At 40.4% G+C, this 13,203-nt stretch overlaps 1 protein-coding gene across 3 annotated transcripts in view; it reads right to left on the bottom strand.

The window, feature by feature from the left end:
- PARP1 (poly(ADP-ribose) polymerase 1) overlaps positions 1-13,203 on the bottom strand; it is a 34,805-nt gene that overhangs the window by 1,753 nt on the left and 19,849 nt on the right. For all 3 annotated transcript variants that reach the window (XM_075088731.1, XM_075088730.1, XM_075088732.1), the window contains exons 11-22: positions 12,662-12,730; positions 11,762-11,894; positions 10,133-10,328; positions 8,721-8,849; positions 5,393-5,476; positions 4,492-4,614; positions 3,955-4,083; positions 3,107-3,205; positions 2,392-2,544; positions 1,990-2,117; positions 1,529-1,590; positions 310-424 (exon numbers count right to left, since the gene is read on the bottom strand). In XM_075088731.1, the coding sequence (XP_074944832.1) occupies positions 310-424; positions 1,529-1,590; positions 1,990-2,117; positions 2,392-2,544; positions 3,107-3,205; positions 3,955-4,083; positions 4,492-4,614; positions 5,393-5,476; positions 8,721-8,849; positions 10,133-10,328; positions 11,762-11,894; positions 12,662-12,730 (1,420 nt within the window). The remainder of the gene's footprint in view (positions 1-309; positions 425-1,528; positions 1,591-1,989; positions 2,118-2,391; positions 2,545-3,106; positions 3,206-3,954; positions 4,084-4,491; positions 4,615-5,392; positions 5,477-8,720; positions 8,850-10,132; positions 10,329-11,761; positions 11,895-12,661; positions 12,731-13,203) is intronic.

Genomic DNA, 13,203 nt, shown 5'->3' with positions numbered 1-13,203 from the left:
CTTGACCTGACACATCTCTGGGCAAGGCACTACTGGCCACACCAATGCCTTCAGGTATTCAGTCCTGTTGGGGCAACAGCTATTTGCTACATGTATTGTTTCCTTTTTCTCAGAATGATGATTTAAGTGTGACAACTGTAAAATAATCTCCCTTGGACAAGAGACTCTAAATTGTCTGTGAGTACTCCAAAGCAGATCTAAAAGAAACCAAACACGCTGTGCCGTAACTCCTGACCCACATTAGCGAGGTCCTGCTAAACTCAGCAACACTCAAACACAGCATGCAGCCAACATAATAGCAAAGGATACTCATTATACAGAAGACAGGTATCATTAATTCCAGTTGAGATCCCATTCCCTAAGGGAACCTCTACACCACCAAGGGTGGTAGTAGCTGTGGGATCAGGCGCAGTTTTGCCCAAGCCTAGAAAGGGAAAACACATTAGTTACAAGTCTAGAAGGCAAACACAGATATTGCACATAAAGAAAATGATTCAGCCAGCCAAATATTACTTCACATATATTTTCAAATGCTGACCAAGTGCAAAAATATCTTAAAAAGAACACAAAGGGTATAGTCTATTTATTCAATGCAGCACCACCGTACTAATGACAGTCATACTCTGCTACATTAGAAGTGAGAATTTTAGACTTTTGGCTGTTAATTGTCTAATCTGTATGATGAAAGCTAAAACAGACCAGACTTAAAGCTCTCATATGCTAAGTCCATTAATGAAAACACGCACATTGCAACATTTTCAGAAAAGTAACAAACCAATTCTTATTCTCTTTAAACTCTTCAGTACAAATCCGTTTTGATATCTGTAATAGTGTGAGTAGAACGTATTTGGGAAAAGATGCTAAAATCACATTCTATTTTATTTTAGGCAACTTGATTTCTCTTAAGCCTCTCAAAAAGAATAGTTTAAGAAAAGCCACTCACTACTGAATGGTACTGTTCTCCACCCTCCCATCTCATCTCAGCACAGAAGATAGACGATTACCGTTTCTTTTGCTTGAATTAGAGAGCTATGTCTTTTCTCTCATCTCCTTTTTCAGTGCAACATACTGATACTTTTTACAGATAGAAACGTAATGAGAGCAGCTGTTCCATCTAAACTTTTATTCTTAGCTTCTCCCTTCACTTCAAGCTTCTAAAGCACTTTGAAAGCTAAACAATTATTCTTCTATCAAACCTCTCATCTTTCTCCTAAAATATAGTATTATGATGATGAAAGCAAGTAAGAAGTTGGAGAATGTGCCTTACATTTTCTCTCGTGTAATATCAAATAAAAATTTCTCCTGAACTTCAGGCAACACACTAACTTCAGTCTTAAGCTTCCAAGTGTACTAACTCCCATCTCAAAGCACCATGTATGCATATACAGATGCAACTACAGGGTGACATTATGCAAACTCTTAAAGGAAGTACAGTTACAAAATTACTATAGCTCTCTTTGCTAAGCGGAGAGCCACAAGGTGAGTTGCCATCAGTAGCAGATTACCAGTGACAGCTACTAATGCTTACCTTTCACGCTGTGTTTCCCCTTCGGCAATTTTGTTATGTGAGAAGCATTCTTTAGCTCATACCTGGACAGCACAAAGAACACACAACAGTGTTTTACATTCATCTTAAACTATCTTGGTTAAAAAAAAAAATCCCTTTTTTTTCCCAGGCTTCACTTTATGGTGAGTTAATATAAAGTTAATTTAGATTCTACTCTTCTGGAACTCAACAGCCTTCCTTCTTTGTCCCAGTTACTAATTTTAATGATATTGGCATTTAGTACAAGATTCTAGAACTGCAACATTGATTTTTTTTTTCTTCCCCAACCAAACAGCTCTCATTTTAAGAAAAAAGGAATTTTGTTTCTAAAGAAATACTAAGTGCTCTTTCTTCACACTGAAGAAAAGGCTTGCAATTTTAGCATCACCTTCTACCACGACATATGAAGCATGTTTGGCAAATACTTTTCATAAGTTACTTACATATTTCCAAGGGCAACTTCTCCCAGTAGTATTAAGCCTATGGGATCAGCTTGAGATGTGTGACAGTAGTTAGCGCTCTTGGATACCATGTCTGCAAAATAGATGCCCTTCCCAAACATGTAGCCAGTCTGTAAGCAGCAAAAGGAAAAAAAAAAATTATTGGGACAATAATACAAAGGAAGCACTGAATCCACCTGGCTGGGCTCCCAGGAGAGCAAAAGCTGCAACTCAAGCTCTTGTGGACACCAGTCAGCAACCGACTCTGGACACACAATGTTGTCTGCAGGTTGAGCGTGAACATTGAGCCCTCCCCACATAGAAATTCTCCTGTTTAGGTTGTCTCCAACTGTGGCCATCTCTGAGCACAGGGATGGAGGCAGCCAGAGAAGCTGTTTAACGTACCACAGGAGCTTCAGGGGGAGCTATCCGGAGACCCTGCGAGAGGATACCAGCGAAGTTGGTGGTGCGGGAACCGTGCCACAGCAGCTGGCGATTATGAAGCTGCTTAAATGGCTTGTAACGCTGACTCTCTCCTTCACGCTCAATCCTGAAGATCTTCAATTCAAAAAGGATAGGAGAAAAAGAACAACCAAGCAAGTAAACCATTACCTTCATGCAACTAATCAGATTTTTAAAAAAAAATTATCCAGTCTGAGTCTGTTTAAGATTCTAATCTGCTAGGAAATTGATCTGGATGGGTTTCAGTATTTGCAGTTTGCTGTGTCACACTAGCAAGAGGTAGCATCGATCACACAGTACTTGTTATTGATTACTTCTCCACCTTCCCTTCTGCAATTTCATGAGACCATAGTTTTCTGAAAAATCATTCAATGAACTAGTAAGGCTCAATTTTAGAAGATGATTACTCCTCCACCTCCTTTCTAAGGCCAATTACATTAAAGTAAAAACACACCCCCAAAGACACCTCAGCAAGTTTAGACTCATCTCTGCCTAGAGATTTGCTATTCTATTCAATAGCAATTGGTCTGGTCTATCAAACCATCCCTTCAAAGGAAACTATGTAAGCTACTCAAAAATAAAAGGAAACTGCAAACAAGTCAGTCAACTTTGAAGAGTCCATCTTCACAAAGTTAAGCCCCAGTATTGCCCAGCTTACATCCACGACTTTGAGATCATATGCATTGTGAGTAGCAGCATGAGTATTTTTCACATATTGTTTAATAATCTTGGCTTCTTCTGAATCTTTGTCAACAACCTGAAAAGAGGCAAACAAGAGAAGTTTCTTTAGCATGCAAACTAGCAGGCTTCTTACATCACAATGACAACCACCCTATGCTTGCAACTCCCTAGTTTAAGCCTCCTTTATCAGTTAGGTGGAAATTCATTCCCAGCTAGAGACAATGTACAGGCATACAGACAGCACCCAGTCACAGAATGTCTGAGATGGGAAGGCACCTCTGGAAGTTGAGATGATTTCTACCTTCCCTACTCAAAGCAGGGTGAGCTGGAGGAGGTTGCCACAGGCTGAGTCCAGTCAGGCTTTCAACACCTCCAAGAATGGAGCTTCCACAGCCTCCCCAGACAACTCTTTCCAGCATTTGACCACCCTCACAGTACCCAAACAAACAAACCCAAACCAAACACCATCAACAACAAAAGCTTTTTCTTTTGTTTAAATACAATTTCCTGTATTTCAATTTGTGTCCATTACCTCTTGTTACTGGAAACCACTGAAAAGAGTCTGTCTCTCTCTTCTTTACTCCCTCCCCCCATCAGGTATTTATAGATGTCCCCTGAGCCTTCTTTTCTCCCTGTTAAAAAGCCCCAGCTCTCTCAGCATCTCTTCATACAACACATGCTCCAGTCCCTTAATAACCTCAGTGGCCCTTCACTGAACTCATGCCAATACATATGTTACTTACAGTCTAGGCAATTTGTTATACTCCAAACTAACAGGACATCAGCTTGTATTCACATTCACTCGTTTCCTTTTATTTCCTTTACCTTAATATCAGTTCGCAGTTTTTCATAGTTGATGTCAATTGGGTCTTTATCTCCATCTTCATTTCCACCTCTGAGAAGGCTGTAAGCAACCTCAATATCAAGCAGGTTGTCCAACATCTGCACTTTAGCCTGAAGAATTTAGAGAGGTTATTTTACTTGTGCCTTTGACATGTTCAGAATAACTCTGGAATACCTCAAATTATAAAAGTGTATGTGAATCACTGCCACACACTGCCCTCTAACAACAAAACACTGCCTTTTTTATATATATATATATATATATATACACACACACACACACTCTTAAATATACTAAAATATACACACATATACAGACCATAACATATAACAATTATTTTTATATGTATACACACATATATGCACATAAACAAAAAATATATTCTGAAGAAAACCAAGCTTAACCTCACGAAAGCATGAGGTTAAATTAAGTCTTCAAACCTCACAAATGCCCTGTGTTAGACATCTGATATCAGACCTGTTGCCTGCAAACAACATAATGTTGTTTCCAGTCAATACCTGAATGTATTCCAAGTTATTTAGGAGAGGTGGTTTCTTCATCCCAAAGTCATGAGGAATCAGAGTATAAAAGCGGTTGGAGAGGTCCAAGATCTGGGATTCTGAACCACTGTCAGAAACTGCCTAGACAAGACAACAAGCACCAAAGAAAATTACTAAGATTAAGCCTCCATAGCAATAGACAGACACAAGATATTTGAGAACTAATACAGAGAAGCAGCAATAGTGTTAATGCTGAAACTCTCCCAGGACTAAAAAGGGCAATTCTCTTTAGTTGTTTTGCATGTAGTAAGTCACAGTACTTGCACAGAAATACATAGTATTTCTAGTATGAGAAAAATCTAATGGGGATTATGTTTCTGGAAGGCAAAATAAAGGCTTCTGCATATGGAAGGTGTGCAAGTCCTCGGCAAGGTTCTGGATTGCTCTGACAACTTCCCATATCTATGCTTTGCCAGGGTGCCCATGACAAAAAATTGGGGTGTGCTGGTACACCTTTGCAAGCTGTTCAGGCAATACTGTATAGTGATTCTTACAATGGTCCAGATCATGATGTGTAAATACAGTAATGTCATCAAGCCACACCCTTTCCTGTGTCAACTTAATCTTAATTCTTATCCTCAGACAAGCTTCTCTGGGGTAGAAACACCAGCTCGCTACTAGATCAAGACACCAGCATCATTTGCTCAACTGCCATTTACATCTGGCTCAGCCTGGAGTTTGTACTACAAGTACTGCCCAAACCGGTGCAACAGCGAAGAGAACTAACCTGTGGAAGGCACATCCCCTTCTCCAGCGAGAGAGAGCACAGATCTTTAAACACACAGCTCGGCATTCACCCCACTCTGAGCCCAGAACAACTTCTGAATTCCCCTCTTGCTCTACCACCTTTCATGCTCACCTGCTGAACCTCATTAAGGATGGAGTATGCGCTCTGGATCTGCCGCTTGCTCAGTTTTCCCAATGGCATCTTCTGCAGGTCAATCTGATGAAGGTTTAAACGATTAAAACAGGATTTCACTACACTGACACCATTGCAGCATTCCCTCTTTCGTTTCTAGGGAACAAATCTTTCCATCCTGGTATGACCGACCACATGAAGAATGAAAACATTTCAGACTTGGTATTAATCTCTGGATCAAGGAATGATTTGAGAAGGACAGTGCAGTATATTGAGAAGACATCCTAAAAACAAAGGAATACTGCAATAGGAAACTAAGCATGCATGCTAAGACAACACAAAAATAGGGTGCTAAGCATCTGGCTAGAAGTTTAATATTGACCTGGTGTCAGATTAATTCCTCAATCACTTCAGGAGCCATACATTTCAGGCTGGCAAAGAAGCAAACTGAATGAAATAATTCTTGTTCATAAGATCATCTACGTCTCTAGGTACAACCTAGACACCTTCTTCCAACTTTACCCTACAATTATCAAGGGTCAAACATAAAGGTGTTATAAGATGCTTCATATTCATTGAAAAACGAACAAAAAATTTGCAACTAAGTCAAAAGCGGTGTCTTGGTTGCCTGCATTTATCCACTGATTTAATTTATATGTTGCTTTTGTTTGTGTATTGATGGATCTTGGAAAAGTTTCGGACTTGCATTAAATCCTTGCAGGGTTAAGGACCACCTGAATGCAAAAACGTTCGACAGAAGACAAGTCCCATGGAGTCGTTTACAAAGATCGTACGTATACCCTCTAGAATATTGACAGTACTCACTGTACACCCTGCAGATCAACCTAGTTTTTACTGAACTTGATGGGTTTAAGATTCTGCCCAAGGACAGATGTTCCTACGACACCATGTATACCGTGTACCGTCTGGAAAAGTTCCACTTTATTTATTCATTATGGAGCTAGGAAACCCAGATTTATGTAAATCTGCTCTGTAAGCTGAACTCGGAAGGCTCTTCCAAGCTGTAGACAGGTGTGAAAGCCCTGAAGCGGTTTTGTATGAAGATTTCCACTGGACTTAGGAGAACTTTCACCTTTAGTTGCAGCTAAGCACACATAAAGCCAGATACTATGAAAAGCCGAGATGGACTGCAAGAGAGAAGACAGGCTTCAGAACTGATCACATCTGGGGGACATGAGAGTCACAAAGCCAAGATTAATAACTGAATGAAAAACAACTTGCAATAGATTTGTAGCTCCCAAACTTTTGGGGCCAATGCTTTCTTGAGTACCATCCATCCATATTATCTAATTATTAGCTGAAAAATCATGAAGGACATGGTAAATGGGCCATTTAACTTGGACGTGCCGACTAGCTGCAGATACCTATAAACTAACACATACAAGCACTAACACAAACACCAACACCTATAGACTAACACATCCCCCGACAACGTGACTGAATAAGAAATCTCTTACAGAGCCCACATACAGCCAAAGGGCTGGAGTTTCGTGTCTCCTATGAGTCATGGGAGGTGAACAGAGCCCTGCAGAGCTAATATAAAGCTAAACTGCAACTAAAGCTTTATCATTAGGTGCATCAAAAGAGCACAGCAGCCAAGGGGCTGTGTCTAAAACAACAGCACTGCAATTACTGCCAGATGCACTGAGGGTAACGTGAAGAATTAGCTCGACAACACAGATGCGTGCACCAAGACTGTCATATGAGAGGCAAGGGAGATGTTTGCTTTCCACCCAGGCAAGAGAGGACACAGCACTAGGACTCAGCCCTCTAGCCAACCTTTTCATGTAAGGCAATGACATAGATAATTGTAATAAACCCCTGTATGCTTGGTGAGGTAAAACTCTTGGAAGCTAAATTAGAAGCAGGAGAAGAAACACATCAGATAAATCTATTGTTGTGTAATGGAAAAACTAAGAATTTGCTACAGTTTTGGCAGAGCAAGAGCTCCTGGAATCAAATACTTGAGATGAGGCTGATTAAAAGGAACCAACCAGCCATTTTTAGAAGATACACAGAAACCTCTAACTTGGAAAAATGTTATTTCCTCTAATGGAAAACAGCTGTTTGGCAGCAACAGTACCGGCAGATAAATGTAATAGGAAGACAGGCCCATCTGGACTCCCAGGTCTATAGATCTGCAGGCTTGTATGAATTAACATAGTTTCAACAGGAGTTCTATAAAATCAGAAAACATCAGATGATGTTCAGTTCAGAGTCTTTATCCAGTTCCAGTTACAAAGAATTATTATTATTATTATTTTAGAAGAGTTTGATGTAAAGAACGATTGAAGATACAGGAGAACGCAATTAACCCAAGGTACTACAAAATGTTGGGCAAGCCATCTGAAAGCTTTCAGATAAGCTGTACAAAATGGTGCAAAGCCTGTTCTGAAAAGTATATACATGAAATACTGATACAGAGAGCAAACAACAGCTGCTTAAATATGAAGTCTTAGAACAGGATAACTAAGCTGGCTGAAGAACTCTGAAATTTGTTATTTAGAATTAACCCAGTTTGAATGACTGCATTAAAACAAACTGAAGGTTCTCTGACACCAGTTAAATTGTTTCTATGCAAGGAGAGACAGATGATACTACCAGACTACTCTCTGAAAGCTTGTTAGAAGCCTGGATCAAGAAGTATGGAGGAAGGAAGAATGGATGAAAATAGGGTATCATTAGAACAAACGAGAAATACAACAAAACCATCTCAAGTTTGGTCCTGTTCAGAAGAGGATCTGGACTCTGTCAAGGCATTTTATTAGTACATGTATCGACTAGCAGCATTCCTTAAGTCTGAGCTGCATGCTCATTTCCTACGTAAATTAGTGGTAGTGCTGTCCCCCCCCAAAACATGGCTCACCACTCAAAAAAAGTGCCTCCTGTCTCACATCACCAGTAAATTGGCTATCTGTGTTAATATTTTAAGAGCATTCAGTGAACAGTGGTCATGATGCACGTCACTGGAAAAAACAGAGAAAAATTACTGATCCCAGGACCTGCAGATGAGTTTCTCAAAGGCTTATTAAGTTGAAGACACTGATACAGACATTCCCCATTAACGAACAAAGAACGCACCCAAGTTTTAAAAACTGCATGCACCATAACTAAGTTACTACTTCCAGTGCTTGACAAATTCTGGTCAGACTCTTGTCTTTATACTTTAAGGCTGATCTAAAACTCACACTGACTTCTAGGAAGTATGATTCACCTGGATTGCAAATAACTTGTTTCTGGCTGTATAACTATGATATAAAGAGAGAAAGGAGTGTCAGAAATGAGAAACATGAATGTGTGTAGTCACCTCAAATTCCACCATCGCTTTCTTCATGCTCTCCACATCAAAGATCATTTTAATAAGGTCTTGGATTGGCTTAGCAAGTTTTGACTTTGTCCCGGCACTCACTGTCAGTTTCCTGACAGCTTCTTCGTCCTGGGAGGTAAAAATAGTATCCGAATTAGCAAAATCACAAAGGATAAAAGTAACAGGCTGGCTGCCATGGTAACAACTCTAAAATCAATCTAGCATATGCATAATATGACTAGCCTGAAGTTCATGAGGAGCGTGGGACATTGCTCTGACATTTTGGAACAAAGAGGGTTTAAAAATGCACCAATTCAGTAATTTGGCAGACATTATTTTAAGAGGCGGCACTGTAAAATATAAGTAGAATTAAAGGAACATGAAAACTCTGTGCTTCTCTGCTTCACCTCAAGCAACAGTATTAATTACTTTTTCTGCAAGCTTTCTACTGCATAGAGACCTTGATATGAAAAACTGACCGTTTACTTTGTTGCTTTTGACAAAACAGAGATGCAATAACTAGTTTCACTAAGTTTTTGTAATAAAAACTGCCACAGATGAGTACAGGAATCATCTATTCACCGTAATACCATCTAGATGCTTTCATGGGTAGAGTGGTGCACCAATAAAGCATCTGCCAGATGTTTCAGAACATCACTGCATGTTGCAGTGTATTAGACACATTGCCGTTGCAATATTTACATTTCCAGAAATGAAGCTAAGCATTGAGTACTTTGCACTGAAAGACAACATCTGGCAATTTGGCCACAGAAAAATGCAAAGGCTTGAAAATAGGTACTCTGGTACCTTTATAGCTATTAACAGCATCCAGCTATTTCATCTAAAAGTAGTTTTAAGTTATGGGTATGCCTTGAAACAGACACAAACCCCCACTGGGCAGAAGGAAGAGAATTCTTCTTTAGCATAGCTGTCTAAATAGCCAAATTTTACTGGCAATGAATAATTCCTCTTTCTCAGCCTGCTCAGTATGTGCACTAAGCAGAACACTGCATAGGAGCTGCTTCACCATTTGGGTGTATTTTGGATGCGGAAGATAGATGAGAAGTGTCTATTTTAAATAAAAGAAAATGGTGTTTTCAGACAGGGAGTATGCAACTGCTGAATTAAGTTCAAATTAACATTCTTAGAATTACAGGGTAGACTGGAACGAGCACTAAAGGGACTTCAGGCTTGACAATGGAAAACTACTTCGTTTTTCCCAACACATCTATTTTAATGCATGACACTCATTGACCTACAGCTCTTTCTGTAGCACACAGAAGATACAACAATTGCACCTGCACTTCATCCCTCAGGTTTGTTAAGTGATCTAACAGTGAGTGCAGAACAGAACAGCTAGAGAAAAGCAGCTGAGCAATGCTCCACCTGGTACAGGGACATTTCAGAGTTACCTGCCCATAATCTATTTCCAGTGGGTAGAATTTTTTGGGATACTTAGTGAAGTTCTTTGAATGCCAAGAATTGCCAGTTTTCTCTTCATACAAATTCAAGAAGTGTTCAATGGCATCTTCTTTTGAGGGCATCTGCTCCAGCTTGTTACTCCCGATTACAGTGCCGACACGACCCCAAGATCTGAACACCCAGTATCTACAGCAGTAAAACATGAGAAAAGAACAGGCATAAGACACTCTAGTTCTAGATCTCAGTCTGAATGAAACTGATCCTGCACTAACCATGCAACTGCATGCAAGTCATCCATCTGCATACCATTAATTTTATGGAAGACATTCTCTGTCAGTGACTGCAGGAGGGCAACAGAAAAGCCACTACAGAGCATATGTCCAAGATGTGGTGTAAAAACTTGCCCAGTGTCAACACACCAGACCTACAGCCCCAAGGATAAACGTGTGCACAGCAGGAATAGAAAGGCAAGTATCTCTTCAGTGTTAATGTTTCACAAATATGAATCTTCAGGCTACTGGGATCATATATTTGAAAAACAAACACCATGCATCTTCAAGCCTCAAGTCCTAGAGTACATATTTTTAGAGAAACCAAAAGTAACTCAAGTATTTGTTTTTATTACTGACACCACCTTGGGTGAGCTTCTGTATTATTTATAGAGACACAGTCAGTCAACTTGTCTAATTTGTCAGGCGTGAAATGCAGGCACGGAGGTCCCTCCATGTACTGAATCACAGATCCAGATACAAACCCCACATACAGAAGCTTATTATCAACATGGTAAAGTGCAATAAATCCAGAGCTGAACCCACGTTTTTTTGCTGACAGCCACCAGCTCCCCTAGATTTCTGAGCACCCCCTACATGCTTGGGGGAGCAGTTTCATTTTGAAGAACCCTTTCCATTTCTTTATCTGTGTTCAGTAATACAACCACCAGACAGCTCTGCCATGTGTCTGATGAGACTGGAAAGCTAAACACACATCATCGTCCCCTGACCATTTCAGTGCGTTTTGATATGTCTCAGGGCACCCAATTCAGGACTACGTTGCGGTGGAACAGCTGGAATCGGGGTCTGTTTCTCAAGTTTACAGCTCCACAGTTAGAAGACAAGAGCAAGTTGGAGAATATGGGAAAGATTCGCAGCATCGCTGACTTTACATGTGGTGTCCTGACGTTAGAACAGAGGAACCTCCGCCAAATTCTGCTTCTGTACTTTCAAGGACAACCATCAGTCACACAGCACTGTGCCCTCCTGTTAGCCAATTAACCCAGTCCTGAAGACACCAACTGCATATGCCTCGCTCATCCTAGGATGCAGGAATGAACACTACCAGATGCAATTCTGCAAAACTGCTCATCTCCCAGCTTAGGTTTTGTCAACACCACAAAGAAATGTCCCCACGCCGAGCACAGATCTCTCCAGGGGTGGTTTGCTGCTTGAGTTGTTTTTCAGTTTTGGGGGTTTGGGGGGTTTTATCTTTTAAAACTAAATATACCTGTCCATATCTCCTCACAAAGACATTGTACTCATACGTGGCTTTTTATAGATGCCAAAAAATCCAATATTTATTGCAAAAAAGTGAACAAATTTATTTCTAGGGAAAACTAAACTCACCTGTTCTCTCTGTCATCCTCTAGAAGCTGCAGTTTATAATAGGAATTTGTTCCTTTCACAATATCTACTAGGCCCAGGGTTGCACTGAAAATCTTTCCACCTTTTTCAAAGACATGAGCAGAATCCTCCAAACCTACAGAGAAGAAACAAGTTAAAACACAAAGGAGGTTACCATTTCAGGTCTCCTTCCTACATTTGTGCTCACGAAAATGTTTCATGGCACAGCATGAATCATAAAAATACTGCAAAAGCAGTGAGCACATGGCTCATTCAAAACTACTTGAAGCATGTTTTCTTTTTAATAAATTGTGAGCACACACCTTTAGATACACTGGAGTGAACCTCAATCCTAATTAGAGAAAAAAAAAATTCTAACTTCTGAAAAAGGACCATCTGAAATCTAGTATTTAACACTGCACGACCAGCTGGAGGAATTCTCAAGAGATACAGCTCTGCAGGTGTCACATTAGCAAATGGCCTATAAAAACCAAAGGCTGGCCTTGGATGCAGTATGAATTCTCAGAACAATGTCTGTGCACCTCAGGTTTGTAGAGTAACATCAGCTGCACAGCCCCCAAGAGCCTGGGGTCAGAAGCTCGTGCCAGACAGGTGGCTTCTGCTGGCTAGGCCTTTATTCACCCCACTGGCAGATGCTCCTGAAGCTGAACAAGGTGTACTCCTTAGTTAAAGTGGTCCTTCTGAAAGTTACACTAGAAAACCCCGCAATATCCAGCTTTGGATGTCAACCAATATTCTTCCTATGATAGCAAGAAAAATAGTGGTTTAAAAATTCACATTCCGTTTATGGAACCCTTATCCTTTCACTGAAAAACATTTTGCAAACAATCACGCATGCTGAAGACTGTGTGTGGTGCAGGCGCAGCCATTGTTATCACTCACCAGAATCAGGATCTACTGCTGCTCCACCTTTAACTGTTAGCTTCATTTTCTTTTCAGACTTGCTAGGTCCTGCAGCAAAAGAAAGTTCATTTTTTTTCCTAGGCAGACAACTGCAGTCTGGCTTGAATCAACATTTAAATTCTCGATTTGCGTAATTATCACCCTAAGGAGACTTCAGATCAGATTCCCAGTATTTGAACACGATGACTTCAATACCTTTTTTTACATGGCTTTAGCAGCCAATTCACAGCCCCCACTCCCCCAATTAAATGAAAAATAAGATCCCCACCAGATTCTAACCACCTCCTTCCTTCTGGCCCCAAGGGGTGGGCCATGTAATTTTTTGACCTGCACAGCAGATAAAAGTCATATTTGTGGTTGTCTTTAAGTGGGATTTTAAAACCTCACAGGGTGTGGAGGGTGTTCAGGTCCCCCGGCGATACTGCTGCTGTGAGATAGTCTGGCAATAACATACCCAACTGTATGACAGAAACCTATGCTTGGAAGACATGGAGAAGAAGGGGTTCTGAAGAGGTAAGTGA

This window comes from Phalacrocorax aristotelis, chromosome 3 (genome assembly GCF_949628215.1).
Source record: "Phalacrocorax aristotelis chromosome 3, bGulAri2.1, whole genome shotgun sequence".
NCBI lineage: Eukaryota > Metazoa > Chordata > Aves > Suliformes > Phalacrocoracidae > Phalacrocorax > Phalacrocorax aristotelis.
The sequence above is the reverse complement of the archived record's forward strand: the minus strand, read 5'-3'. Positions and strand labels throughout refer to the sequence as shown.